Source organism: Tachysurus fulvidraco, chromosome 22 (assembly GCF_022655615.1).
Source record: "Tachysurus fulvidraco isolate hzauxx_2018 chromosome 22, HZAU_PFXX_2.0, whole genome shotgun sequence".
Classification (NCBI taxonomy): Eukaryota; Metazoa; Chordata; class Actinopteri; order Siluriformes; family Bagridae; genus Tachysurus; species Tachysurus fulvidraco.
The window spans coordinates 13,745,267-13,772,842 of NC_062539.1; the positions used below are offsets into that span (position 1 = coordinate 13,745,267).

General features: G+C 38.7%; 2 protein-coding genes across 8 annotated transcripts; one reads left to right on the plus strand and one right to left on the minus strand.

Annotated features, from left to right (window-relative positions):
• gad3 (glutamate decarboxylase 3) lies at window positions 1-26,575 on the plus strand. 7 transcript variants are annotated; one of them, XM_047806386.1, is made up of 16 exons: window positions 11,973-12,098; window positions 12,860-13,018; window positions 14,995-15,139; window positions 16,089-16,331; window positions 16,432-16,522; window positions 17,298-17,410; window positions 17,491-17,606; window positions 18,961-19,040; window positions 19,131-19,185; window positions 19,453-19,569; window positions 19,677-19,741; window positions 21,759-21,837; window positions 21,922-22,071; window positions 23,745-23,852; window positions 24,574-24,663; window positions 25,136-26,575. In XM_047806386.1, the coding sequence occupies exons 2-16, from the start codon at window positions 13,001-13,003 to the stop codon at window positions 25,307-25,309; spliced, it is 1,644 nt and encodes a 547-aa protein (XP_047662342.1). In that variant the 5' UTR covers window positions 11,973-12,098; window positions 12,860-13,000; the 3' UTR covers window positions 25,310-26,575. The 7 variants fall into 7 exon arrangements, with proteins under 7 accessions (XP_047662348.1, XP_047662346.1, XP_047662344.1 ...); XM_047806387.1 differs by having other exon boundaries at window positions 11,974-12,098; window positions 12,860-13,006; XM_047806392.1 differs by lacking the exons at window positions 11,973-12,098; window positions 12,860-13,018 and adding an exon at window positions 1-102.
• mc4r (melanocortin 4 receptor) lies at window positions 6,125-8,570 on the minus strand. The gene has a single exon (XM_047806393.1). The coding sequence runs from the start codon at window positions 7,858-7,860 to the stop codon at window positions 6,844-6,846; it is 1,017 nt and encodes a 338-aa protein (XP_047662349.1). The 5' UTR covers window positions 7,861-8,570; the 3' UTR covers window positions 6,125-6,843.
• Window positions 26,576-27,576: the final 1,001 nt, after the last annotated feature.

Here is a 27,576-nt window from a genome sequence, read left to right on the forward strand (position 1 = left end):
GCGTCCACCACACAGATCTGTAAAGCCTGAAGATGTGAGAAACCTTTATCTTAACTTACAGCTTTACTTCTGATCTTACGCTGGAGACGTCTTTCATAAGTGGTACGTATGTTAAGAAAAATGCTCCACGTTAGAATTCATTATATCAGATTGTATAGTTACACAAAAAAAGGTTAAATAAAATAATAGACCTTTAGCTTTCAATGAGGACTGGAAGGCACACAGCCTGAGTTTACGCTTTTTTACGACTGCCAGTCGATGTTACGAGCTCAGTTTGACCACATTTTCCTGTTTTTTTTATCTTCTTTGTATTATTTCTCGCCTTGTGGCATTTGCCTGAACAGCCACTTCCTCGTTTCATATCGCGTGTGAAGAAGTGAACGCTGAGGGTGATGAGGATGTGTTTGAGTTTGTCCTTCGTCGAGGACAACGGTTAGGAATCGAGTTGCGTAATAAAGAAATTTCACAATCGATTTGGAAATGTCAGGAAGTGACACGTTCTAGAGAGCAAAAGAGTGGAAGCACTGCGAGCGAACAATGAAGAGAAGCCACCAGTGAAGAGCTTTTTACTGAATAATGAATTCGGTTTTCTCCACCTAAAGCCTGAAGACCCGGGGTGTGCGTGTGTGCATGGAATAAACCCAGGTATATAAGGTACACATCCTTCCTATTTCTTATTGATCTTTATTTCTGTGTGAAGTTTCACCTCTGTGTAGCAGCGTCTCATCGTGAGAGCGAGCGAGTCCGCCTCAGAGCACGGCGCATTCGCACTCGCACCGCTGATGACTGTCTGAGGTGCGGGTCAGAGTGTGTACGTGACCGGTGTGTGGAATGAGCTGCTCAGCAATAAGACTGGTCACAAAACCCAGACGTTTTGTCTTCGGGGGAATAAACAAAACAAATTCTCATTTTCTTATTTAGCTTTGTATCAGTGTGTTGTGTAACAGTCATTACTCTCAATAAGGCAGAGAACACTCGCGATTTACGTTTACGTACGGTACAGACCAAAAGTTTGGACACACCACCTTTTCAACAGGACAATGACCCCAAACTCCAAAACACCCGAAGGTGTGTCCAAACTTTTGGTCTGTACTGTATCAGGTCGTTCTGTTAGAATTAAGCATTGATGAGTTTTACATACGATATGTTGAACAGCGCTGTTGATTTCTGCATTCTGATTGGTCCGTGTTAAGCGCTTGCAATAATACGGTAGCGTTTCTATGGTAACAGCTCATTCACAGGGATTGTAAGGACTTGTCTATGCGTGTGTCTGCACTTTGTAATGGTCAGAGGTAAAGATGTCATTTTTCCAACGTCGTCAGGGCCAAAAATGTCACCTTTTATTTACTTATTTTTTCTCTGATTAGCTTCATGAGGAATAAAACATAGAGGCCGGTGATGAAACAAAGGAGTTTTTTCACCGATTATATTAGGTTAGGCATTTCTTACATCTGTTACACCTGTTTGTTTATATGTAACGTCAACGTCCATTAACGAGTCCCCGTGAATTAGCTGTTACCATAGAAACGTAACGTATAACCTATTAGAATGAGCATGAACAGGAACCTGTAGGTGTGTAGGACATCAGATTCAGGATTTAGATTCATGCAGAACAACGCTCTGTGTGTGTGTGTGTGTGTGTGTGTGTGTGTGTGTGTGTGTGTGTGTGTGTGTGTGTGTGTGTGTGTGTGTGTGTGTGTGTGAATGAGAGAGTGAGATCCAGCCATGAAGTTGTTAAGTGTGAATTCTCTCTGTAATAACCCCTCATCAAATCCAAAGTGAAATGGGGTGGGGGTCTTTCCTGCAGCAGCTTACGCTCTATTATTCTCCGTCGCCTCGTCACTCCCGGTTCCACTCAGCTCTTCTCTCCTGCAGCAATATACAGAGCTTACTGTCTCAGTCAGAGTACGTTTAAAGTCACGATGCACTACGGAAATAAAGGAATCTCTCTGCAGAGTTATGTTAAGAACCTTTAATACTTCAGTATGTACAGGAGGCTTTCAACTATAGAGGACAGACTGGAAGCTTCCAGGTCTTTGTGATTGACAGGAAGCAGGTTCTCTTAGGTACACCGTGGACTTGTTCTCCAATTTACCATTTCTTGAACCTTGAAACTTAACTGAAAACAACACCATTAAAGAAAAACAAAATTTGGAGGACCTCTTAAGTTTACTCCGAACCGCTTGACACTCTTTATTACATTTATTTTGATGTAAATCTTTAACAGTGTTTTCCACCCAGAAAGGGTTCCAAGAAGAATTTTTTTCCAGAAGAACCCTAAAATTAAATGTAGGTGTTTAAATACACCTTCCAATAATTGATACCCTGATAAGAACATGAGTTCTTTGGCTGTCACTCTGAAGGAACCGTTAAAGGTTTGCCGTAGAGCCGCACAAGAGTGTTTTCCTTTCAGAAAAGAACCCTTAAGTATATACCATACAAAAGGTTAGTCTTAGACAGTGATGTTCTAAGAAGCTTTAGAAACCTTAAAGGTGTCTATCAATCCAAAACTAGAACATGTAATTCTACAAATATTCAAAATTTGAAAGTTTAGATTCAATAGCGGTCTTCAGTTGTCACATTTTTTTGTCTTTTGGTGTAGAAAAATGTACAGGTTTGGGTCTTCTGAAAGGTTCCATTGAGAAAACTTTACAGAAGAATCCTTATTGATTATCAAACACCATCCAAAACGCCAACCGTAGAAGCTTCGGCCTATTAAAGGGTTCTATGGTGGTCACTCTGTGTGAACCATTAAATGTTTTAAATAGAACAGGATAAAAGTGTTTCCTGTTCAGATAAGGTTTGTAGGAAACAATTCTTTGTTTGTCGCTCTGAAGGAACCCTCACAGGGTTGAACCCTACAAAACACGATTCCTTATCAGAAAGGCTTCAGAGTGAAAAGGTTGAAGAAACCATTAATGCTTCTAAAGTTTATTAGTGTGTACTTCCTGATGGTAAGCATTCATTCAAAAGAAATTACATATCACAACAAAAAAAAAGTTAAGATCCTCAGGTCTTGTGGATCCAAGAGCCGTAAAACTGATTTCCTATAAGAAATGGTTCTAATTGGAATTCTGTTTAGGAACCCGTTTAGGTTCTACATTTAGATCCACGTTGTTCTGTGCAGTTATGCAGTGAACAGTCACGAACCTACGTAACTCGGTCCTGAGGAAGAGATTTTGTAAGTATTTGTTGGCAGAGGCTGGTGTTGGTGTGGTGTATAGCACTGTGTGGGTGAGTAGCAATCATCTGCAGAAGGTCATTTGTGGGTCATTTTGAAAAATTGTTGAGGCGATGCAGCGAGCAGGAAGATCAATAGGTTGCTGCTGGCCTGTGTGGTGAGAACTTGTTAGTGAGTGAACTGTGTGTGTGTGTGTGTGTGTGTGTGTGTGTGTGTGTGTGTGTGTGTGTGTGTGTGTGTGTGTGTGTGTGTGTGTGCTTGAGAACAGCTGTTGCAGTCTAATGATCAAAATAATTTCTGGGAAGAGACGAAGAGGAAAGGAGAAAAAGTGGAGAATATTTGCCAATATTATTGAATTCTCCTATATTTTACACTGCAGCTCTGTTACATTCTGGTCTCTGATTGGTCAGAAGGTGTTGATTAGGAGTTTACCTGCAACATAAGTCATAGGTTAGCGTTTCCATAGTAACATTTATAGCTTCTGTGATGTCACTTATACCGTATGTTCCAATAACGTTCTTGTAGCTAGGAGCTAGTGAGTAGCTAGAAATTGAGCTAGAACTGCCGCCAAAATGCTGGAAGCACACAATTGTATAGATTGGCAAAATACACACTTTTAGCAATGTAATGTATATAAATGGTAGCCGTTTCAAATCTCTGTTTCTCTGCCCATTTACTTTATGCCTGCTTGTGGATCAGTTGTTAATGACTTTGTTAGTAAAAGATTCATGTCAACTTGCATCAAGTACATAACAGATTGTAGCTAACTGCATTTTTTATTTTGTTATTACGTCATTACGACTTGGGTTATTACATCATTATGATTAAATTACATCATTATGATTTCTGTTATTATATAATTATTATTTAAGTTATTACATAAATAATAATGATGTAATAACATAAATCATAATTAAGTTATTACATCATTATTATTTAAGTTATTACGTCAATGTGATTTATGTAATTACATCATTCTGATTTATGTAATTACATCATTATTATTTAAGTTATTACATCATTATGATTTATGCAATTAAATTATTATTTAAGTTATAACATCATGTTTTAAGTTATTATAACAATTGATCTATGCCATTTCATTCCCTACACCTGCTCACTGGTTCCTCTGCCTGCTCACAGATGCTGCAATCCAGACAAATTCTATCCACACAAAAAAAACATTAGCATGAATAAGTCTCATCTTTGCAGTGAGGACACATTTATAATGAGGTTCCTAATGTTTTATTGTTGTTGTTGAAGTTCATCAAGCTCATTACTCAGCTCTCAACACACACTATAAATGAATGTGCCAGAAAATCCAACACAAACACAGTATTACACCTTGGCTCATCTACACCTACAGAGTATCGTGAAGTTTCTAATCAGCCATTGTCATGTTGCTACGGTTACCACAAGAGCAGTTTTAACTGGGTCTTAGCCTCAAAACTTTCCCTTAATGAGAAAAGTAAGATGTGAATCTTAATGTTGGAGTAAATTAGGATGCGTGACATCTGAAGTCCTTCAGCTTCTTCTCTTCTTAATCAAACAGTCAAAAGATCAAATATTAGGGGGAAAAAATGATGATTTATTCATTATATGCAGAGGAGATTTTAGAGAAGGAGCAAAAGAATGAGTTGGAATTTGCACCCACTTCTGTTGGGATTAACCCTTTGGGGTTTTTGTAGTTTTGTTGTGAGACTGAATGCACTGAACCAAACAAATATTTTGTCGTTATTAAAAATAATGGATAGAGATTCAAAAGAATTTGAATGGTCAGCTGTAGAATATCTCTTTCTAATATCATGATTTCAGCATCATAAAAAAAAAAAAATCTTTGTTTGCTGAATGTTCAAAGTCAGTGTTTGTATTTAATGAACTCGGAATTCTCGAAAAAAGATTAAAAAAAAAGCTTCTTAAAAAAATCATCTTAAAGTCGTTCATTAATAATCTGAGCTTTGTTTGTTTGTTTGATTGTTCGTTAATTTTTATTCATCATTTGAGTCCCTGTTAAAGAACTGTTACTATAGAAACAACATGGTGTTAACTCTGGTCCTGGAGAGCCTCCTGTCCTGCACATACAGTATTAGTGTTTCCACTTTAACTCCTACAGGGCAGTTAATTAGAAGATTGGTTAAATCCAATGCAGGGACAAACAGTACACTGATGTGTGCAGAACAGCAGCTTCTTCTGGGACCAGGACCAGGGTTTGGAACATATGATATAGAGGTACATTATTGTTCCTATAGCAACAGCTCTTTCCTTCTGGGACTTGCTTGGTGGAAGCATAAAAAAAGAGAGAGCTTTCAGTAAGGAGACGTTTATTTAATCTCCAGTGTCAGGGCTTCGTTCCCTTCGCTTCATTACAACCAGAGCTGAAGCCGTTATTTTTACTTTAGTGGTTAATCGTTAGCTTTATAAGCTGTTTTACTGTCTTATTAACGTCAAGAGAGAGAGAATAAATAGGCTCGTAAGCGAACAGTGGTTTATCTTGGACGTATTTTTATGAACGTTAATTATATCTATAAATAAATAAAAAAAAAAGTACATGGTTTTTTGCTGGAAGAGGAATAAAACCTGCTGTTGGTAGAAAAAGAATCAATTTCAGGCTGGAAACAGTGACTGCACTTCATCACACCAACCGGTTGTTGATTATTTCCTTATAACAACACCACACTTCGCTAGTCTGTATATCCGAGCCTGACTGAATAACAGCACTAGTGTTTATTACATCCTGCTGGCTTGTCTTCATCTGTCTGGAGATAAGAGCTACAAGAATACATAATAAAAGTTCTTGTTATAAGAACACAAAGCAGAGAGCCGGGATGCAGTTATCCATGTCACCGGTTTCTATTTATGACCAAGTATAACAAAATGAACAGAATGGATTACTTCATAATTCTATGAGACTTTATTACTTATTAATATCTTACATGATACTATACAATATTTGAATCTGACTTTAAAGCAAAGAACTGAACTTGAGGTGTGTCTGCTGTGGTTGATATTTAGAAATAAAATGAATAGAAACTTCCATAATGATTTTGACATTCATGACATATTTTCTATACACATTTCAGCATGATGTGCAGGATAACGTAATTATACGTCTCGTCACAGCACAAAATGAGGTACAGAGCGTCACAGCCATTTCACAGCACGATACAAATCCTACGCTGTATGACGTGAATTGATATGAGGAAAAAAAATCGACCAGCGAGAGATAAGATGAGACTCGAGGCATTATCCAGGCACTGAGAAAGAGCTGGCTGTTCGATATGAAGTCCCCAGTTACTTTAATCGATAAGATAATTACTAATTACTTGATTCCAGCTCTTCCCTGCAGACTTGCATCAATTTTTCTTTTCACTGCTGACAGTATCTACGATTTTGTCCAGAAATTATATTAGAGCAAACGTAACCCACCTGTTGGTGATGAGTGAAAGGCAGAAATGATTGAAAATCTTTACAGTTAAGCAGCAAAGGAGAGAATTCAAGGCTGTTTCATCAAACAAGTTCATTGTTATTTTGAAGGGTTTGGTTTTTTTGTTGGTGAACAAAAGTAGACCGAAGTTAGTGGTGAAGTCGTTTCATTTGCTATAGTTCATGATTTCAGACCATGAATAAGTTCATGGAGCGATGAACGTAAACGAGACGTTCAATTAATAGCTGTTAAGCCTCTCATCAATGCCGACGCAACTCCACCCACAGCTCCACCCTGAAGCCCATCCACAGCAGATCTCCCTGAAGGTCTTCCTCATCTCCTGACTCCTGAAGGCGTAGATGAGCGGGTCGATCACAGAGTTACACATGATCAGAATCAGGTACATGTTGAAGTGCGACATGAAGCAGACGCAATACGGGTTCCTGGGGCAAGAGATCATGAGGATGAGGTGGAGAAAAAATGGAGCCCAGCATACGACGAAGACTCCGAGCAGGATGGTGAGCGTCACGGCACCCTTCATGTTGGCCGCCTGCCACACGGGGCCGTTTCCTGGTAAGGCGGCGATGCGTTTCATGTGAAGACGTGCCAAGAGGAACATGTGAACGTAAAGCGAGGCCATGAGGGCCAGCATGGTGAAGAACATGCTGATAAGGCAGATGAGGACCGTAGCGCTCTCTGAGTAGATGATGAAGAGCACACCGGATGCTGAGCAGAAGCTCCAGATGCATATGATGATAAGTGATGCCCTACGCTGGGTCATGATATTGTGGTAGCGAAGGGCATAGAAGATAGTGACGTAGCGGTCCACAGCAATTGCCAGGAGACTCCAAATGGAGGCCAGGAGTGAGCTGCAGATCATGGAGTCAAAAACGTTGTCCATGCTTTTCACAACATCTCCAGAGATGGTCAGGTTGCCGCTGGTGATCAGCGCCATCACGGCCGTTTCCGTCGCGTTCGATACGCTCACAAGAAGGTCTGCCACCGCCAGGCTGCAGATGAAGAAATACATGGGCGAGTGGAAGTTCTTGTTCTTAATGATGGCCGCGATTACCAGAATGTTCTCAAGAAGGCTGACCAACCCTAGCGTGATGAAGACCTCAGTGGAGATTAACAGTTGCTCATAGCATCCCGATGCAGAGTTTCTTTCCCCAGAGACGGCTTTGTTTCCAATCTGCACGGCCAGGCTGTGGTTCCGGTGGCCGTGGTGCAGCCCGTGATGCGCTGAGATGTTCATTTCTGTAGGATCTCCTCACCACCGTCCCCCTCTTTTCATCTTATTTTATTTTCACTTTTATTCTGCGCCTTCCATCTCCATCTGAGCTAAAGAGATCTAAAGAGATGCTTTTTGTCTATGCACGGAGGTCTCTCTGTCATCCTCGAGCGTCAGCAAGCTTTCCAGCTGCTATTATTTAACCCTCACACACCGTCCTTCTCGAGCGTGACAACTCGAAAGAGCAGAGTTCTCAGAAAAATCAGGGGGGAAAAGCAGATAAACACAGAGACTCTTAAAAGAGACTGTTGATGATGAGGACAAGAGAAAACAACTGAAAAAAAAAGAGGAAGAAGTAAAATAAGAAAAGAAGAGAAGATTCAGGACTCTGAGGTAGGAACCTGCACTCCTGAGGATTCCTTTGGCAGATTGATACTTTCCTTCTTAGCCTCTGTTCTGCACTGTGATCACTGACTCCTCCTCTATCCACAGCATCCAATCACAGACTGTTAAACAAGGATGAACTGCACTAGATATATAAACAAATGAATCATTAGGATTCATTAGAATCTCATACTCGAAGCTTTCTGATCGATCCAGGATATTATCTGCTTGCCCAAGTCGTTATTTTTTTCCCTCTTTTGGCGATCGTGAAACGAGCACAGCTGATCCCAGACCTGTCCTTCTCCTCTTCATCGTGCCTCGTCGATCACACAGCTCTCGTTCGTCGTTCCTCTGTCTCTGAGTGAAAAGAAGAGATTAAAGCGAGGACGAGTGGCATTGTCGATGCAACCCGTGTCCCCTATCTTTTTCAGCTCTATAGGTGGCTGGACTTTTAAAGTGAGTGAAGTGCTCGTACTGAAAAAACACCATTGATTTTAGTCGTGTAGATCTGGAATACAGCAAGCGGTTATAACGATAGAAGGAAAGGTGAGGGAAAAGGTCATGCTCCAACTAGAATAAAAAATACATTTAAAATAAAAAAAAAAGACTATGACAAATCGACGCATATTAAGTACGACCATCCTTTTAGGATCCCTTTCCATACCAACCAACCATTAATACTTTATAAATAATTAACAACGTAGCTAAAGTATATTAATAACATTACTTTATTAATTATTTATTTATTACTTTCTTGTATATTTTACACGATAAATAATCACCTGCTGAGTAAAATGAACATGTTGGTGTCAGAATTCAAAAAAGAGCCTGAAGCAAGTCTGAATATTATAGTGTGTGTGTGTGTGTGTGTGTGTGTGTGTGTGTGTGTGTGTGTGTGTGTGTGTGTGTGTGTGCGTGCTGATTAATTTCCTACAACAGCATCCTTGCACCATCGTTGGTTGTAATTTAAATCACAGGTCAGTTTCAATGCGCTCGTTTATATACGTTAGCATTTCTATAGCAACAGCTCATCCGTAGGGACGTGTAAATAATGTACACGGGCGCTCTGTACGATCTTCGACCTAATTAAATAAACATGTTGATATTTAACACTTTTTCTCATATAATGACTTTAATCGTTTATCTGTTGCGATTTTCTGCGATTTTTTTTAACGGGTATTGAAGGGGTCTCCAGTGTAAGAGTTTCAGGACAGAGAATGATTGAATTCGCCATCCGTGTTTGTTTTTACGCTGGATTTTAGTCATGGTCTGAATATTGGAATAAATGATTGCAGTATGGCATCAGTGCAGTCCAGTGCAGAAGTTTGTATACCTTAAGGAAACAAAACAATCGTTTTAATATCGTGTTTAATGGATCGGATCAGGGCCGGTTCCAGCCAATTATGCTAGGGTGAGCCGGTACAGTACAAATAATAGGTGGGCAGTCACTGGTAGTGCCCCTGACTTCCCAAACCCACCCCTCCATCACATGCCGCTTTCCAGGTGTTAAAACCACAGGAAGTATATACAGTACAACATCCTACTCGATGGAAGCATGCATCCTGCAGAATGTAGTGAAAAATATAAGCGGAAAATATTACTAAAAGGACACTTTGGGTAATTAGCTAATATTGGATGGGATTGGTCGTTGTTCAGATAACACTAACCACCTGGACTGGGGCTAAAATACTGTAGATGAGAGACGGGTCTGCTTTGGGGCACTTGTTGAGGACTGGGAAGAGCAGTGCTTGTGGAGGGTAAACTGGAATTAGCTATACGCTAGCCACAAAGACACAGCTACAGTAGCACTAATGTACACAGAAGGAACACAGTCAGAAGTTAGAAATCATGCTGGCATTTTTTCTGTTATTTTTTTTACCTTTAGCTAAACTAAAAAAAAAAAATCTAACTGATTGTTTGGGCAAGACTCAAATGTGGGTGGGCTAATCATACCCCTGCCCACTGCTGCCACCAGCCCAGGATCCGATGCTGTCATAGGTAGCAAGAAAAACAGTCAAACAGTGTAAGTTATAATATTAATCATATTAGCAGTTCAAAAGTTAGCGCACCCTTGCGTATGAACGTGAATATCCTGTATATCCGGTATTTCTCTCTACAGCAATTTACCTCTGAATTCTGTAATACTCATTACTTCTGTTCCTTTTCAATCATGTCTGAAGACTGAATGATTCATGACAAAATAATGTTACTTCCCCATCTAGCAGTACTTTCTTTCTTTTTTTTAAACTGAATAGGAAATCAGTTTCCCCAGAAATCAGCCTGCAATCAACTGAAAAGAAAAGACAACATTTTATTTTGCCTGTGTGGCAAAAGTAAAAATAGCTTTCCTTTTAATGCATGGACCACAGATCTGTTATCCTGGTTGAGGAAAGGTTGTGTCAGTCATGTGTTTATTCCTGTGTATCTGTAATTATAATGTCCTATCGATCAAAAAAATGCATTATTTACAAATACCTGACATAACCGAGACTCTCTGGACGCTGTGGTGGAGGCGGAGTTCTGCAGTCGCCGCATGATGCTTTGCATTTCCTTGATCTGTTTAGTAGCAAAGAGAGAACCAGAGATAGACAAACCAGTTTTGTCTGTCTCCATCGCACATACATACACACAAACACACATGGCAGTAAATACTGGATAAACCAGCTTGTCTTTGTTCCTCAGTCAAACACAACAGATGATTCATTTTGTTAAAGCGTTCTTACTACAGACACAATCAGGTTTCCAAAGGAATCAGCTTCAAGAATTCAAGTGTTTTATTCCTTTTATATCACAACAACTAGATCAATAATCTTGCCTGCAAAACCGCTTAGTCCCCGTCCTACAGTCGTTCCCTCACCACTTCTGATTATCTGTCGCTCTTGAAGTTAATAATACAGAACGACACACTCCGTACTGCGTAAACCTCTCTGCCCCGAAGAAGGCCATCTGTATTAATGCTCTCGTTACCGTATAGGTTATTGTTGCTATAGCGACTGCTCGTCCACAGGAACTTGGACGAGATGTACACGGACTCTCCTTCTGATCTGCACCTGAGAACATTGTTATTCAACAACGTTGGACAAAACATCTAATCTTTAGAGAAATGAGAAATGCGTATGTACGGAAGGAGTCTCCAGTGTCAGAGCGTTAGCAGTAGGCTTTAGCGTAAGAAAAAATGCATGTATGTTACAAAGAAAACTTCGACAATGACATTCAGTCCCTGTCGATGAGCTGTTGGCATAGAAACGTATCAGAACGTGCCGACGATTCAGAAGTGACGATTCAGCATCACTGATTCGGAACAACCTCACACGTTCCTCTCGTCCATCGAGTTCGTCTTTCCTTTTGTGCTGTACATCCTGTCTCCTCCCCTCGCCTCTCTATTTCTCTCTCTCTACCTCTCATGGCCGCTCTTAAAAAACATAACCATCAATTATCCGGTGCTTTTACCTGTTTAGAGAATATATTTTCTGAGTTTAAGTGCAGTGCAGGGACACGGGGACTCGTGTCCTTTCAGCGATTTGGAATTCCATTAAGTTGGAATAGCCATTAAGTGACGCAGATTTAAAATGATTTGTTATGAAAGTGATACACACACACACACACACACACACACACACACACACACACACACACACACAAACACAAAAGCAGGCATAGGCAAAAAAAAAAACAAACTCAAAATCCTTAGATAGCACCGCCCTTCTGCCTCAGGATGATAACGCGCGTGAGGGGCACGCCCATCTTTTTTTTTTTTTTTTTTTGGGCTGAGGGATTAGGTTTCAGCTGGATAAAAGGGAAACTCTGCATACTCAGACAGACTTATCTCTTGACTCTAAACACTGACAAGTTAAAGCCATCCATCTGCGGCTAAAGCGGTGAGTTCTTGCTGTTATTTTTATACTTATGGTATGAATATATATTTATATTACAAGTGTCGGCACACAATGCTATCAGATATTAAACTGTCTAACTATAATCTTGCAATATCTTCTCATAATGAGTTTATAATAAGAGCGTATAGTGGTGTTTTATATGTGACAGTTTGAAGTGCTCGAGGTGCTTAAATATAAAAGCAACAGCAACACAAATGAGTAAATGTTTAACGATGCAGAGCGATATGTAACGATGCAGACAACATCGCAGATCTCTTTGCTTTATTAGAATAGAAATTGGCATTATTGCATACAGGCTTTATTTCATTTACGATTTAGCTTTTATTTCACAAAAGAGATAAAAAACCGTAATGTTTGTATTTGTCGTACGCTTGATTTTCAGGCACTGATCGTTAAGTTTAATGAAGTTAAACCAAACTTGCTTTTAGCAGCGAAGTGGCACTGAAGGTTAGTTCATTTTGGACTAATAAAGCTCTCTGGATCTCTCTTGAGTTTGTGTCTGTTAAGAGTGTTTCGGCATTGTGGATCGACGGAGTGAATTTTCTTGACGTTTTAACAAACACCGATTATTTTAACGAGTTAAATTGATCGATCACATTGTTAATATTATTTAACAGTTTTGTCGATTATTCGGAATCCGTTGCTTTGCTTATGTCGAATCATGAAACCAGGATAAAACAGATGATTATTCAAAATGAATTTAATTATTTTATATTTCATGTTTTACAATTTGGGAATTTTAGTATTGGGCAGCAGATGCATGCAGCTTCAGGATTCCAGGTTCGTTCCTGGAAGTATTTTTTGGAATACTGTCTGCGTGGAGCTTCATTCAGCCTCCCCTCTTCTTTGTCAGATTCTCCAGTTTCAACCCACCTCCCAAAAACATGCTGGTACATGAATTGGTAACTCTAATTCCCTCTAGGTGTGATTATGTGTGTGAAGGGTGTGTTCCCACCTCACGGACAGAATATTCGCTAGATAGGATCCAGGACCACAGTGACCCTGACCGTAATAAAGTACCGAACCCAACTGAGTAGAAGATGTGAAATGGAATAAAGTAACAAGACCCTAACAACCTTAAACTTCAAGAAACCAGTCGCTTTTATCATGGCAAATTATAGCAATCATTTTTTCAGCCTTCTCTCTTCCTAAGTAATAGTGGAAAATTAAATCAAATTTGGATTCAACCTTTTCTACTGCAGACGAGCCTTTTTTTATATCAGTTTTCAGCTCAAATTATTTCCAAGTTTTAGCGGAAACACTTCATGCCTTTTAGATGAGCTTTTCTCAAAGCCATCCTCTGAATGCCTTTGTTCAATTCCCACCTCGGTACTCGGGTCTGGACACCAACGCCGAATCGATCTGTTAAATTTGAGTGTGTCTGAGGGCCACAATAAGTATACTTCTAAAAAACATGAGGTTTTGACTTCAATCACGCTTGCATAGCGGGAGACAGGTTTTCAATTGGTTCTCAACGGAGACCGCCTTCACTGTCAGATTTCTCTTTAGAACGGTAAATTACAGGGATCTGCATATAGATGAAAATAAAAGTCAAGGATGCGTTATCAGGCCCTGTTTTTTTATATATATCGGTGCTACAGTTTTTTTCATCTTTGTTTAATGGATTTTTTCCTTATCCAAAACCTCTGTTATGACAATGACAACTTATTTATATAGCACAAATAACTTCCGTCGACCAATGTGCTTTCCATTAGGTCATTAAGAACAGAAAAACCACACAACAAACAAACAGAAAATCGTACAAACATCCCATCAGCTGTATGCTTTTGAAAATAAATATGTCTTTAGCCTGGACTTAAAAATATTTAGAGAAGAGGCTTGTCTAATGAACAGTGGCAATTTGTTCTAGAGCCTGAGGGCAGCAATACAAAAAGCAAGATCTCCCCTGGTGTAAACAATAGATCCCGGTTGGAAGACCGAGGGGATCTATTAGGTTGATACTCAGTCAGTAATTCACTGAGATAAGGGGCAGCAAACCATTCCGAGATTTATAAATGAGGAGCAAAATTGGCAACCAATGTAGTGAGCATAAAATAGGAGTAATATGCTCACTGTTTTTTACCCCACACAAGAGTCTATCTATCTATCTATCTATCTATCTATCTATCTATCTATCTATCTATCTATCTATCTATCTATCTATCTATCTATCTATCTATCTATCTATCTATCTATCTATCTATCTATCTATCTATCTATCTATCTACACCAAACTTCGTGCAAGCATACTTGATGTTTTATTTACAGCAGCAAGATTTCCAGAAGGCTCAGACTGTTACTCGGTTGGCTGTGAGCAGTGAACAGGAATCAGAAAACCTTTAATCGCTTATTAAAAAAAAAAAAAAAAGCTGGAGGAAGAAAGATAAAAGACATGACCCAAGAATAACAGGAGAATGTCAAAGACTCCAGCAGAAATGAGATAATCAAAAGCCTACGTCTAACAGCAGGAGAAAGTCATTTGGATAATTAGCATATTAGCAAATGCTAATTGATCATTTTTGCTACTTAGTAAGGTATAATTTAGTTTAGGTATAATTTAGGAAACTTTGGAAAAAGTGACTCACAACAGACCATCTGTATTATACTGTATGCATGTATAACAATTTCCTTCCCAATGTTCAATGTCTATAATCATTCAAGCGTCCAAAAGAAGCAAACTTTCATAGTCTTTTATTGCCATATATTGTGAGTAGCCCAGAGTTTCAGAGCTCTGCCTAGTCAACACTTCCACTATTTCCACAAGAAACTTGTTTTTCAGAATAAGTACTCTACAAACATTTGCACCTAATTTGTATGTATACTGTATATACTGTATATAGTGCTTGTTGTGCTTGACAAAATTCTATTGTGCTTTTAGAATTCGAGCATTTCAATGGAAATCAGAGAGGATATGAATGAACAGCTCCTAAGCTGGAGCAAGCAGGACGGAGATCCCTTCATCAATGCAGAGCAGGCTGACAGAAGCTGCGGCGCCGACGACTTCAGCGCCGTCCACGGAAAAGGTGAGGCGTGTCACGATTAACCGGATGAGAAAGTACTTGGAAAGACACCTCGGTTCAGCCGTCACTCCAGCAGCGGCAGGAAATAAATCGTTCCGTACGCATGGAGCTGTGTCCGAGATCTCATCTTGCTAGAGAAGATGAAGATGAAGGATGTGATCATTATTATTTGAAAAAGTTACATGCTTGGGAGATGAGTCTATGGCCAGCATCCAAATATCTTTCCACTGCTGACTCTTCAGTTTATTGACGTCTACTTATAATTGTTTGCTTACACTGATGTGAAACTTGTCCGTCTGTTATCGGCTCAATATTAGCCAGCGGTGTTTGTCCATTTTTGACAAGCCGTTCTATTAAATATTCAATAATATACCGTCGAAGGATTATGTGATCGATGATAAGGATAGCTGACGTGTCACATAAAATAGTGTTCCAAATACAAGAGAAAAACAAAAGGACATCTGTGAAGCCCGATGTGGTTTTGGACAAACTCGGCTTAGAATCTCATGAATAAAAATGCATGCAAAATTGATGAGCTGTGAGACTTTTATCTCTGTGCATCTAATAAAATCAGTTTAACGGTCAAATATTTAACTTGTGACCTTGTTACAGCAGCATAATAAGATCTGACATGGCAGTAAATATGTTTTTATTTTATTCTTTGCTTGACAGGAGCTTTTATTAAATCAGCATAGAAATAAGGCATGTTTTATGTCATACTGTATGTAAAGTATGAAGATTCTAGCGCAAGGGTGATGCACAGAGATGCACTGAATATGCTCGGGCACCTTACATTAGCACTTCAACTTCCTTCTGAAGGAGTGACAGGTTTACAAACCACACCTCTATTAGCTATCTGACTGAACGACAGCATTCGGTCGTTATCAATTTTTAAGGACAGTACCAACAAAAACATGGGAAATGAATTGAAAGTTCTCTGTACTTCCCTTAGATCTCCTTCCTGCAGAGAACGGCGAGGAACTGACCAAACACTTCCTGAAGGAGCTACTGAACATCCTACTGGTGTACATCAGCAAGTCTATGAACCGCAGCTCTAAAGTGCTGGACTTCCACCATCCACACCAGTTGAAGGAAGGACTGGAGGGCTTCAGCCTGGAGCTTCCAGAGCAACCGGACAACCTCGAGCAGCTGCTGGTCGACTGCAGGAACACACTGAAATATGGAGTTAAAACAGGTTCACACACCTGCAGTACATAATGCAACGAAGCCTCACCTTTCTAGATTCTAAGCTGAGTTCCCATCCTAACCATCCTTATTTTTTTCTCAATTTCCAGGTCACCCACGATTCCTCAATCAGCTCTCAAGTGGACTGGACATCATTGGATTGGCAGGAGAATGGCTCACGTCAACTGCGAACACAAACATGTAAGATTTCAAACGTGCTCTGGTTGTGTGAATGATTCTCAAATTGGTTTATATGATTATCTTCTTTTGGAAAAGCACTAAAAAAATGACAAAGGTGCTTAAAAGCCAGCATCAATCCACATACTGTATAATAATGATCCATCGTGAACCTATCAGTGTTTTTCATCTTCCAGGCATACAAGCACAGACTGTTATTAGGTATAATATACATAAAGGAGTCAGTCTTATTTAGACATAACTAAATTATGGTTATGAATGTTTTATAAATTAGGCAGTACTAATAGTGACCTAGGGGGGGCAAGGTGGCTTAGTGGTTAGCACGTTCGCCTCACACCTCCAGGGTTGGGGGGTCGAATCCCACCTCCGCCTTGTGTGTGTGGAGTTTGTATGTTCTCTCCGTGCCTCGGGGGTTTCCTCTGGGTACTCCGGTTTCCTCCCCCGGTCCAAAGACATGCATGGTAGGTTGATTGGCATCTCTGGAAAATTGTCCGTAGTGTGTGAGTGTGTGAGTGAATGAGAGTGTGTTTGTGTGCCCTGCGATGGGTTGGCACTCCGTCCAGGGTGTATCCTGCCTTAATGCCCGATGACGCCTGAGATAGGCACAGGCTCCCCGTGACCCGAGGTAGTTCGGATAAGCGGTAGAAAATGAATGAATGAATGAATAATAGTGACTTCAATGAGTTCTCAAAACATAGGAATATTGTCCAAAACATAGGAATATGGGAATATTGGTCCTGAGAACATACGGTCAGTGTGAGTGTGACTGTGTATGCAGCTTCACCTTTGAGGTTGCTCCAGTGTTCGTTCTTATGGAGGAAGTCCTTCTGAAGAAAATGCACTCCATCATCGGCTGGTCTGAAGAGGAAGGAGATGGAATCTTCTCCCCGGGTAAGGACACAATCAATTACTGCTGATTTATAAGACGATTATTTTTCCTTGCTGAATTGTCTTCTTTTGTTGTTTCTCAGGTGGTACGATATCGAATCTCTACAGCATCCTGCTGGCCAGGTATCACTACTTCCCCAAAGTCAAGACGGAAGGCATGCATGTGCTACCTCGCCTCGCCCTGTTCACTTCCTCACACGTGAGTCTACACGATGCTATTCTATACTCTAATTTATTTCGATTCTGTTTTATTCTTCAATTCGAATTCATTTTATTGTTACGTATACAGACTATTCTATTCTGTTTATCCGATTCAAACTCGTTTTCTTCCATTTTAATACATGTTTGTATTCAATTCTGTTCTAAGTGAGGTATTTTCTTGTTCTCATCTATATTTATTTACATTCTCTTACAATCTGTTTGTTTGTTTGTTTGTTTGTTTGTTTGTAATTTCCCTAATTATTCTAAGCCTCTTTGTTTTCTGTCCAATTCTACTCTGTTCCAGTTGATTCAGGATTATTATTATATCCTATGACGTTTATTCTGTTCCATTCTATTTTAATATTTATTTGAATGCATTCTGCTGTGACTCATTGCTATATTGTGCTTCGTTTTATTGCTCCATTCTGTTCCGTTCTATTGTGATTTTATTCTATCTTAGTGTTCTAATTCATTTAATTCCCCTATTTTATATAATTTATTCTATTATGCAAAAGCATAATTTTAGTTTACAAAATACTAGTAACTAAAACGTTGACCGCATTAATCTTGCTGTAGTTTAAAGTATATCAGATTTGTCTTTTGGCTGGAGGATCAAGCTCTCTCTCTCTCTCTCTCTCTCTCTCTCTCTCTCTCTCTCTCTCTCTCTCTCTCTCTCTCTCTCTCTCTCCCTCTCGCACGCTCGCTCACTCCCACGCTAATCCACGTGAGGTTACTTTTCTACTACACCTTTAAAATGAATGTTTGTCTAACATTCATCCCTCCAGGCCAAAGAGCTGCATGATTATCAGAGCTGTACTGAATGTTATTAAATCAGACATCCAGATGTTTTTACTCTCTGCTTAAGTGTTCACCCTCTACGTAAGCCATACATTAGCAACAAAATCCAAATAACACTCTATTCACCTCACAACTGCTTTCTTCTCATTTGATTCTTCTTCTTCGGTATAACCTACTTTATTTCTGCTCTACTCTATTTTCATGTCTGTTCTAATATCTCCTCATCTGTTACCATTCTATTTCTACTCCAATTCTGATCATTGTTGGTCGATTTTTGTGTTCTATTCTGTATTAAATTCTATTCATTTCTATACGCACACTGATCATAATCTTTTCACCTCAGGCAGATTGCACTACCACGGTGCTATTAACATATAATCATTACATTGTATTCTACACAGTTCTATTCCATGATATGCTGCTCCGTTATCATGTGTTGTTCTACTCTACTTCATAACCTTCTACTTTAGCCTACATTTGATCATGTGCACTGATGTGATAGTGACTGAATTAGATGCTGATCATGTTTGCTCCATTTCATCTTTCCTCTGTAGAGCCATTATTCAATCAAGAAGTCTGCAGCGGTTCTTGGTATCGGCACTGAAAATGTCATCGCTGTGAAGTGTGATGAAAGGTGAGAATTCTGAGGCCTGGGAGTTTCTGTACTTGGGCTCGTAGCCACAGTGTAAATGCTAACGGTACACTGCTTATGTCTGTTTGTAAGGGGCAAAATGATTCCAGCAGAACTGGAATCCAGCATCATGGCAGCAAAGGCCAAGGTGGGTCGAAAATGCTAATATGGCTAACAAAGAGCAGAAGCTATTTTAGGGCAATGAAGACATGTTCATGATACATGGTGTGTAGGAAAACCCATGGTTGGGTTTTACTTCGGTGTTAGCCGTACAGTATAAACCACATAAGCAAACTAATCTGCATTATTTGTGGACCTGACTCTGTGAGAGAGATTATTATCATCATGCTTGTAGAGTAATTAAGTATTAGCATTGATGTGCTGCTAGCTGAAGAACTCTGATCTGTTTCCGCAGGGTCTGGTACCTTTCTACGTTAACGCCACAGCAGGAACCACGGTCTACGGAGCGTTCGATCCGATCACGGACATCGCGAACATATGTGAAAGATGTGGCCTGTGGCTGCATGTCGATGTATTTACCCAATCCTTCTTCTTCTCCTTCTCCATACATGCTGAAGAACAGTATAGTAAACACACAAAGCTTTGGCATTTCTCACAGGTAGCTTTTAACTCTTACAGGCAGCTTGGGGAGGCGGATTACTGCTGTCCAAGAAGCACAAGACCAAACTGCAGGGCATTGAGAAGTAAGAGCGTTTAACTACTTTCTTTAGGTAATTTCTTTTACTTAATATCTCTGGCTTTGGCTGGAGGTCCTTTAAAATATATAATACTACATTTGGGTTATGTAGTATTTATATACAGGTTTGAACAGCAGGACTACAAGACAATAAGTGTTCATAATGTATAATACTACATATTTCTTGAACATTAATTGGTAGTTTAGATCCATACATAAGGCAATTGAAAGTTTTTTTTGTAATAAATAAATTAGTTTTAATGTAAATGTAAATCTATCTATCTATCTATCTATCTATCTATCTATCTATCTATCTATCTATCTATCTATCTATCTATCTATCTGTCTGTCTGTCTGTCTGTCTGTCTGTCTGTCAATCCATCCATCCATCCATCCACCCACCCATCCACCTATCTATCTATCTATCTATCTATCTATCTATCTATCTATCTATCTGTCTGTCTGTCTGTCTGTCTGTCTGTCTGTCTCTCTGTCTGTCTGTCTGTCTGTCAATCCATGCATCCATCCATCCACCCACCCATCTATCTATCTATCTATCTATCTATCTATCTATCTATCTATCTATCTATCTATCTATCTATCTATCTATCTATCTATCTATCTATCTATCTATCTATCTATCTGTCTGTCTGTCTGTCTGTCTGTCTGTCTGTCTGTCAATCCATCCATCCATCCATCCACCCACCCATCCACCTATCTATCTATCTATCTATCTATCTATCTATCTATCTATCTATCTATCTATCTATCTATCTATCTATCTATCTATCTATCTATCTACACGGAGAGTCATCTAGCCAATTAAATTGAAACACGTTTTCACATTTGAAGTCATCAGTTCACTAATCAGATGTATGAAAGTCTGAAAGAAGTCAGAAGCTTGAGTCGCTGAACTGCAGAAGTTTTCGGTTCTGCTACAGTATTTACGAGCGTTTGAGTCGACATGCTTAAAATACCAGTGATGACAAAACCTTCTCTAGCAAACCTAAATTCTTTTTCAAATTTGTGTACAGTCTTAAGCACAGCTGCCACCCTTATTGCAAATGAACCTGTGCTCTGAATGTAAATGGACTCATTCTCTTCAAGTAAAGAACCACAGAAGTCAGGAGTTCTCCTGTTAGTGTCCACATTTAGTCCCTTTTTTGTCCTAATCTGTCTTAACCTTTGATTTGAATCCATCGTTTATGTTTTTCTGATTCAGATATTCATGTCATAATGAAAGTTTTCCTTTTGAGGCTTATCTCGAGTCACCATGCAGTACTTATATTTTATATAGTCGGTAAAAGCAAACGCTGGACTTCATGATTTGGTTAAGGAACGTTCATATGAAGCTATCTGTGACCTTGTGGAATGTATGGGACATAATCATCTTTACTCTCTCTCGACAATCAAAAAACATTTATTTATCAGGTGGAAAAGCACAAGCTAGAAAAGAGCTTAGTCATTTAACTGAAGCAGGGCAGAAAACTAAAGCAGAGGACCTTGAGTTTGTCTACATCCACCCGATTCTTTTCATATCCGTGTCCAATATCTCAATGAAGATTATAAATATTTAAAAACAGATACAGGATGACGACTGACGAGTGGTGAAGGTTCACCGAAGGTCACACTGGATTTGTATTCATTATCATTCACACCATTGGGGATCATTCGTCACACACACGTATAAAATGTCATCATGCGGCGAATGAGAAGGAGCATGGCAAAAGCGTCCGTGGGCGTAACGAACGGGGAGTCATCGTCTTTTTCTGTAGAAAATGCTTTTGGAAGGGAAGAGAATCTAACAGTAGATATATTACACAGCTGAAATAACACAAAATGACTGATTAAGATTTGCACAGGGATTTAAAAATAAAACACGAAGCCAGTCGAGTATTATGGACTGTGTGTAAGAGTGTGTAGTTCCACATCATCCTTATTATTTCATCAATGAAGAAAATATTTTGCTATGAACCATTTTTTTCTTGTCAAGCTTACTGATCATTTGTTGTTTATCTTCTCAGGGCTTTTTCCATCACCTGGAATCCTCACAAAATGATGGGTGCGCCGCTGCAGTGTTCTGCCATTCTGGTGCGACAGAAGGTCAGTCAGCAGACGTTTGGTTTAAACCTGATTCGAAACCACACTTTAGATCAGATGCTTAACGTAGTTGTGTTCCGATGTCAGGGTCTGTTAGAGGCGTGCAACAAGCTGTGTGCTGAGTATCTCTTCCAGACCGACAAGCAGTACGACATGTCTTACGACACCGGAGACAAGACCATCCAGTGTGGGAGACATGTCGACGTCTTTAAGCTCTGGCTCATGTGGAAGGCTAAGGTATCTCTAAGGCATTATCTTTCATCTGTAAGAAAAAAGATAGCATTTACAATATGTACTGAGAGGCCTGTTTGCATTAAAATGGATATATGGATTTAACATTCTAGGGTAAAGATAAATACTAAGTGTGTATGTAATCTTTTCCAGGCTTTTACCATAGTTGTGTCCTCTTAGCTTGTTACTACACTCATGCTTCATAGACCATGTGATTTACTGTTCGGAGAAAAACACACATCCAGTTCTTCTATTTGGTTTGCAAATCATTTATTTTACTAATGTATGTAAAGCATCTAATGCCAAATCCACAGCTAAAAAAAATAACAAAGTGTTGTCCTTATCCTAAGCTGAGCTTTATTTAAGAGTAAGATTTACCTTACCGACATCTTACAGCAGCTACGATATAAAAATCCACGTCATTTATTCATTTTTATGCGAAATGACGCTGGCACAAATTTGATAAATAATAAAAATCTAATATCCTTCTTAAATCTTAAATATATGAGAACATCTTTTCTCGCTCAGTTTTTTAAAATCCCAGAATGCAATGCGGCTCCAAACGTTACGTTAGAAAGCTGGCTCGGATAATGAGCTGCAAAATGACTAGCATGTTGGCGCTAAAGGCTAGTCGGAAATTGCTCCCTTTAGGAAGAGATGATGCAAGTAGTGTTGCCAATATCAGTAGGTAGCCAAACTGCATTGTGGGTGATGTAATAAAATAGAAAAATAAACTTAGAGCCACTGAAAATCACATATTTATTATAAATATTGATAATCTTAGGATGTTTGAGATTTATCTATTTATCCTGTTGAGATTTATCCTGTTAAGTATTTTAAACAAAAACGTCAGGTGGATATTAAGGTCAGTGCTTGGTCAGGCACACAAACAGAAGTCGGAGTAAATACTAGAAATTTGACTTGAAAATCGACGCAAGAACAAAGTACATGGAGAAGTAAGGGATGCAAAGAATGTAGGAAAAACAAGGAACCAGAACACAAGAAGCCTGGGATGTGGAACATTAAAACACGCCTTTGAATGAAAGATTATGGACTGTAATTCTAATTATTTTGATATTTAAAGATATTCATGTGACATTTTCTATGCCGTACGGGATTTCTGTATAATCGTTAGCAAACCATTTAACATCAATGTATCTACAGTACAATAGATGTACATAGTCAGGAAAGTGGCACTTCAGAATGATGTCATTCAGAAGGCTTTCATTTTATTATACAAAACAGCTTTTAGAGCACAAGTTGCACAGTTTGAGTGTTTTATGGAAATATGTACCAGCTGTGCTGAAGCCTGGATCCTAAAATACATGTAAAACCTAATCTGCCCAGTGAGAGCAACTGTGTTATTGCTTCAAGTCATGCGCAAAGCGTTCTGTCCTTGAGCATATTTCTTGATGATCTAATATACTGGTTGATATGTTTCACACATTCACACTGTGCCTCAGGAATATTCGTCTTCCAGGAGTTCCTGCTTTACATACAGGGTCCCGGGAACAACATCAATAACACAATTACATGTGATGATTAATATTTACTTATTACACTGAAAACTGGAAGGAATAATTTGATAAGCACAACCTTCCTGCAGGGAGAGATAAACGTGTAAAGGTGTGAACGTGACTAAAGAAACTGATGTTAATTCATGAGCGAATGCTTTTCAGGGATCAGAAGGTTTTGAACTGCAGATCAACCACTGCCTGGAGAACGCTGAGTATCTTTACTACACGCTGAAAAGCAGAACAGATTTCCAGCTGGTCTTCCAAAACAAAGTAAGCTACGACTAGCTCATCAAGAAAGAATGAACGTGCTGTTCGGGTGGGATGGGCATACTCATGCTCCGGGTGTGTTTAACTACCCAGCATGAGATTCACACAGTTCTAATATATCTCCTGTGTATTACCAGAACAACATGTGGTGTTTAGAACACGGTATTAGTATACCACGCAATTTGAGCTATAGCTCAGGTTTCATGCATGCAAAGTAGCCTTGATTTCTAATTAAAAACTGTATTCTTTTAAGTTTATCCTTCATTTGCATGAAATATGTTTCAAATATCTGCAAATCTGTCCTGGTTCCCATGGTGGAAAATACTTGAGTAACAGTAATTTGTTTCTTCTAGATTATTCTTTACAATTCTCAAACATCATAAAATATTGTTATTTGGTTCCTTTGGGTTTTTTTCTGAGCAATTAGCTTGCTAACGATTAGCTTGCTAATTAAATGTTACAAATTAGCTCATTAAATAAGGTAGCTAGCCAGGCAAGTCTTGGAAATTAGCTTGCTAGAGTGGCTAGCTAGTTTAGTTGTAGTTTTCATTCGTAATGTGCCTTGGTCTGTACCTTAATTGTCTTTATTATTATTATTATTATTATTATTATTATTATTATTATTATTATTATTATTATTATTATTATTATTATTTCCTGAGTTATCCCATGTCTCATATGGTGTGAGCAGGAAACGGTTCATCGTTCTCTTTTCTCTTTTCAGCCTGAACACAGTAACGTATGCTTCTGGTATCTGCCCAGCCGACTGAGGAACATGGCCCCAGGTCCTGATCGAGACAGAGAACTACATTCGGTGAGAGCAATTAAATCACTAAACCTACAGTATTATCCAAAACTACAAAAAATAATAGAAAGCGAAAAAAAAAAAATACTTATTTGGAAGCTGACAGGTGCATAAAAAATAATCTGTATGGCCTGTAGAGTAGCAGTGTTCCCACAGACATGCTACATAGCACAATCTAACACCACCCTCATTTTTACTCACTAAACAAAAATAGAGATAAACAATACGGGCACGTCGGTGCATTCCAGGCGTTCTGTATTGTATTTGTCAAATTAACACATGCACATTACCACCATTATGAACTAGTTAGCCAAGTTTGTACATTCTGTAATAGAGGGAATTCATTTACATTTACATTTAGGGCATTAAATGTCAAAATATGCCAATACGGTGCTTTGAAGTCTCAATGAATACATGAACAAAGTCAGATGGGTTTTGTTGATGAGAAGCTGAAATTAAACTCTGAGTTGTTTTTTTCCAGATCACTCCAAAGATCAAAGCCAAGCTAATGGAGAAGGGCGTGGCCATGATCAGCTACCAGCCTCTGGAAGAAAAGCCTAACTTTTTCCGCTGCGTCTTCTCCAACCTGGCCACGCAGAGGCAGGACGTGGACTTCCTGTTGGACGAGATCGCGTGCCTTGGAGCTGAGCTTTAAGCACAAACTAGTCGGCGGCTGAAGCTCACGTCACTGTTTATGGACTTAGAAAAGATAAATATTATTCTCGGGGTATAATATAATAAAGAAGTTTTCATGTGTAGCACAGAGATAAAATAATTTACACGACTTCTGAAGCTTTACGTTGTTCGTTTCTGGGAATGCTAGCATATTCAGTTTGAGAAAGTGTAATACTGTATATTTAAGAACATACAATTAACTGGAGTTGTGGACGTGACGTTTTTCAGTATGCGTTGATTTTTCTGCTCCTGATCTGAATTATTATTATTAGCTATTATTAACTAGCTAACTATGATAGACACTTTAAGGCACAGATCCACTTTAAGGCAAGCCTCGAATGCTAAAGCAGATATTATCTAAGGGTTGTAGCATGACACACTGCTACACAGTGATGACTCAGCATTGCATGGGTGTCACTTTAAACCCTGAGAAATGTCTCAGAGCGACACCTCAGTTTACTAAGAAAATATTGTATGTAACTATGTAATAAACCGAAGCACGGAGTTGTCTGAAACTTAACTTGAGGCCGTACAGCACTTTCAGGATGTAATGCACTATAACAAACATTATACATCACGTGCACTAACATCTTGTTAGCTTGTTAGCTAACAGCTTATCTTAGTTTCCAGTTAAGTTTCCTTTAAGTAAGTTATGCGTTGTGTAACAGGAGGAAGATATCTGTTGTGAGTTAAACAGAAAATGCTAAACTTAGCAATAATTCATAACAATCTTTCTCATTTGGACTCAAACTTCATTCGGAATCATTCGTGCTTCCTACTGGGTTGGAACTGTGAAGGTTTAAGGGATCGTGTGGTTCTTAATAGTTCCTGATAACTTATTTATTATTATTCTGGCGCTAGTCGTCTACACGTGGGTTTCAGTTGTGTTTAGAAAACGAATCATTTATAATTATATTGAAATACAATTTTAACTTATATTTATACTGTAATGTGAATACTTATGCAGAAATAGAGTAAGGATGGTTTTTGGTCTATGAAAAGCTCAGACTTTGTGTTTGTCCTGTGAGATATTCTAGTGAAACCTAGTGCAATTCATAAACACGTGCGCACCAGTATGTGCGGTTAGCGCAATGTGTGTGTCTTCTATTTATGTGTGACCATTGGGAATAATTTTAAATCATTTTTTTAAAGGAAGGAAAGAAAAAGAAAAATTGATTTGTTTAGGTGAAAAAAAATGAAGACAAACAAATAAAAAAAATCAAATACAAATATTAATTAAGCAGAATATGTATTTGGCTGCTTGTTTTCTGATTGATTTGTGATGTGAAAGTAAAACAAAGTAAGAAAGTAAAAAAATGTACCATTAACATTAAAACATTTAACGTTTATATTCTTTAAATAATTGTTTATTCTTGACCAGTGACATGCTTTAAAGAGTGTAATATGATACGTTTCAGTTAGCTCGGGTGTGGGTTTAGTTCAGGTGAGGGTTTGACTTGCCCTGTCATGTAAAATCATACAATAGAGGTCACCTGCTCTTTACTATGGGCTTCTATTCAAATATATTGGTCTATTGAATAACGTGGAACAAAGCATTCATAGAACAGGAAGTGGTTACAAAGACCACAGGCTGCCAGAATTATACATAAAACTGTGATAAGATAAAGGTTTATATGTGAATGAAATTCTGAACCATTGAAGATTAAGTGACTTTGTGATGTCTTTATTTATTATTAGAAGATCTGGAGCCCACAATCATAAACATTCTTAGTATAAAGAGTTTCTACTAGAGACAAAATTCTGAGCGAATTCTTAGAAACGTTGACGTTTCCCTTTAAAATAAAAGAGAAGATCCTAATACAGATAGAAAGTTCTAATACATTCATAAAGCATCTTAACCCTTAAAAGAGCTCACAAGGTCAAAAAGACTTAGGCGTAACGAGGAGGAATTTTAAGAGGTTTAAGATTTTCTTTAGCAGAGGAGAAAAGGTGAAGATGGAAAAGAAATGTATTGTCTACAATATGTAATAAGGATAGTGAGTTAATAAGATGATACAGATTAAATCATAAAGAGATTCTTTTTGTGACCAATCATATTAGAGATCTAATAAAGAAACGCTATAAAGGCTGACGCTATGGCATTTAGAGATTTCCTAACATCCCTGAAACAGAGCCGAAATGCCATAAAGGCAGAAATGATATCATTTGTCTCTGATATGTTTTGCTCTGTGTCAGAGATGTTTACATTTACATTACGTTTATTACATTTATAACGTACTGATGTTC

What these genes read in the sequence shown, in the direction of transcription:
- gad3 (XM_047806386.1), top strand. An exon ending in TCATGGCAGCAAAGGCCAAG is followed by an intron (nt 19,186 to 19,452) that starts GTGGGTCGAAAA and finishes CTGTTTCCGCAG; the next exon opens with GGTCTGGTACCTTTCTACGT. An exon ending in GGCTCATGTGGAAGGCTAAG is followed by an intron (nt 22,072 to 23,744) that starts GTATCTCTAAGG and finishes AATGCTTTTCAG; the next exon opens with GGATCAGAAGGTTTTGAACT.
- mc4r (XM_047806393.1), bottom strand. Translation starts at nt 7,860, where the DNA reads ATGAACATCTCAGCGCATCACGGGCTGCACCACGGCCACCGGAACCAC.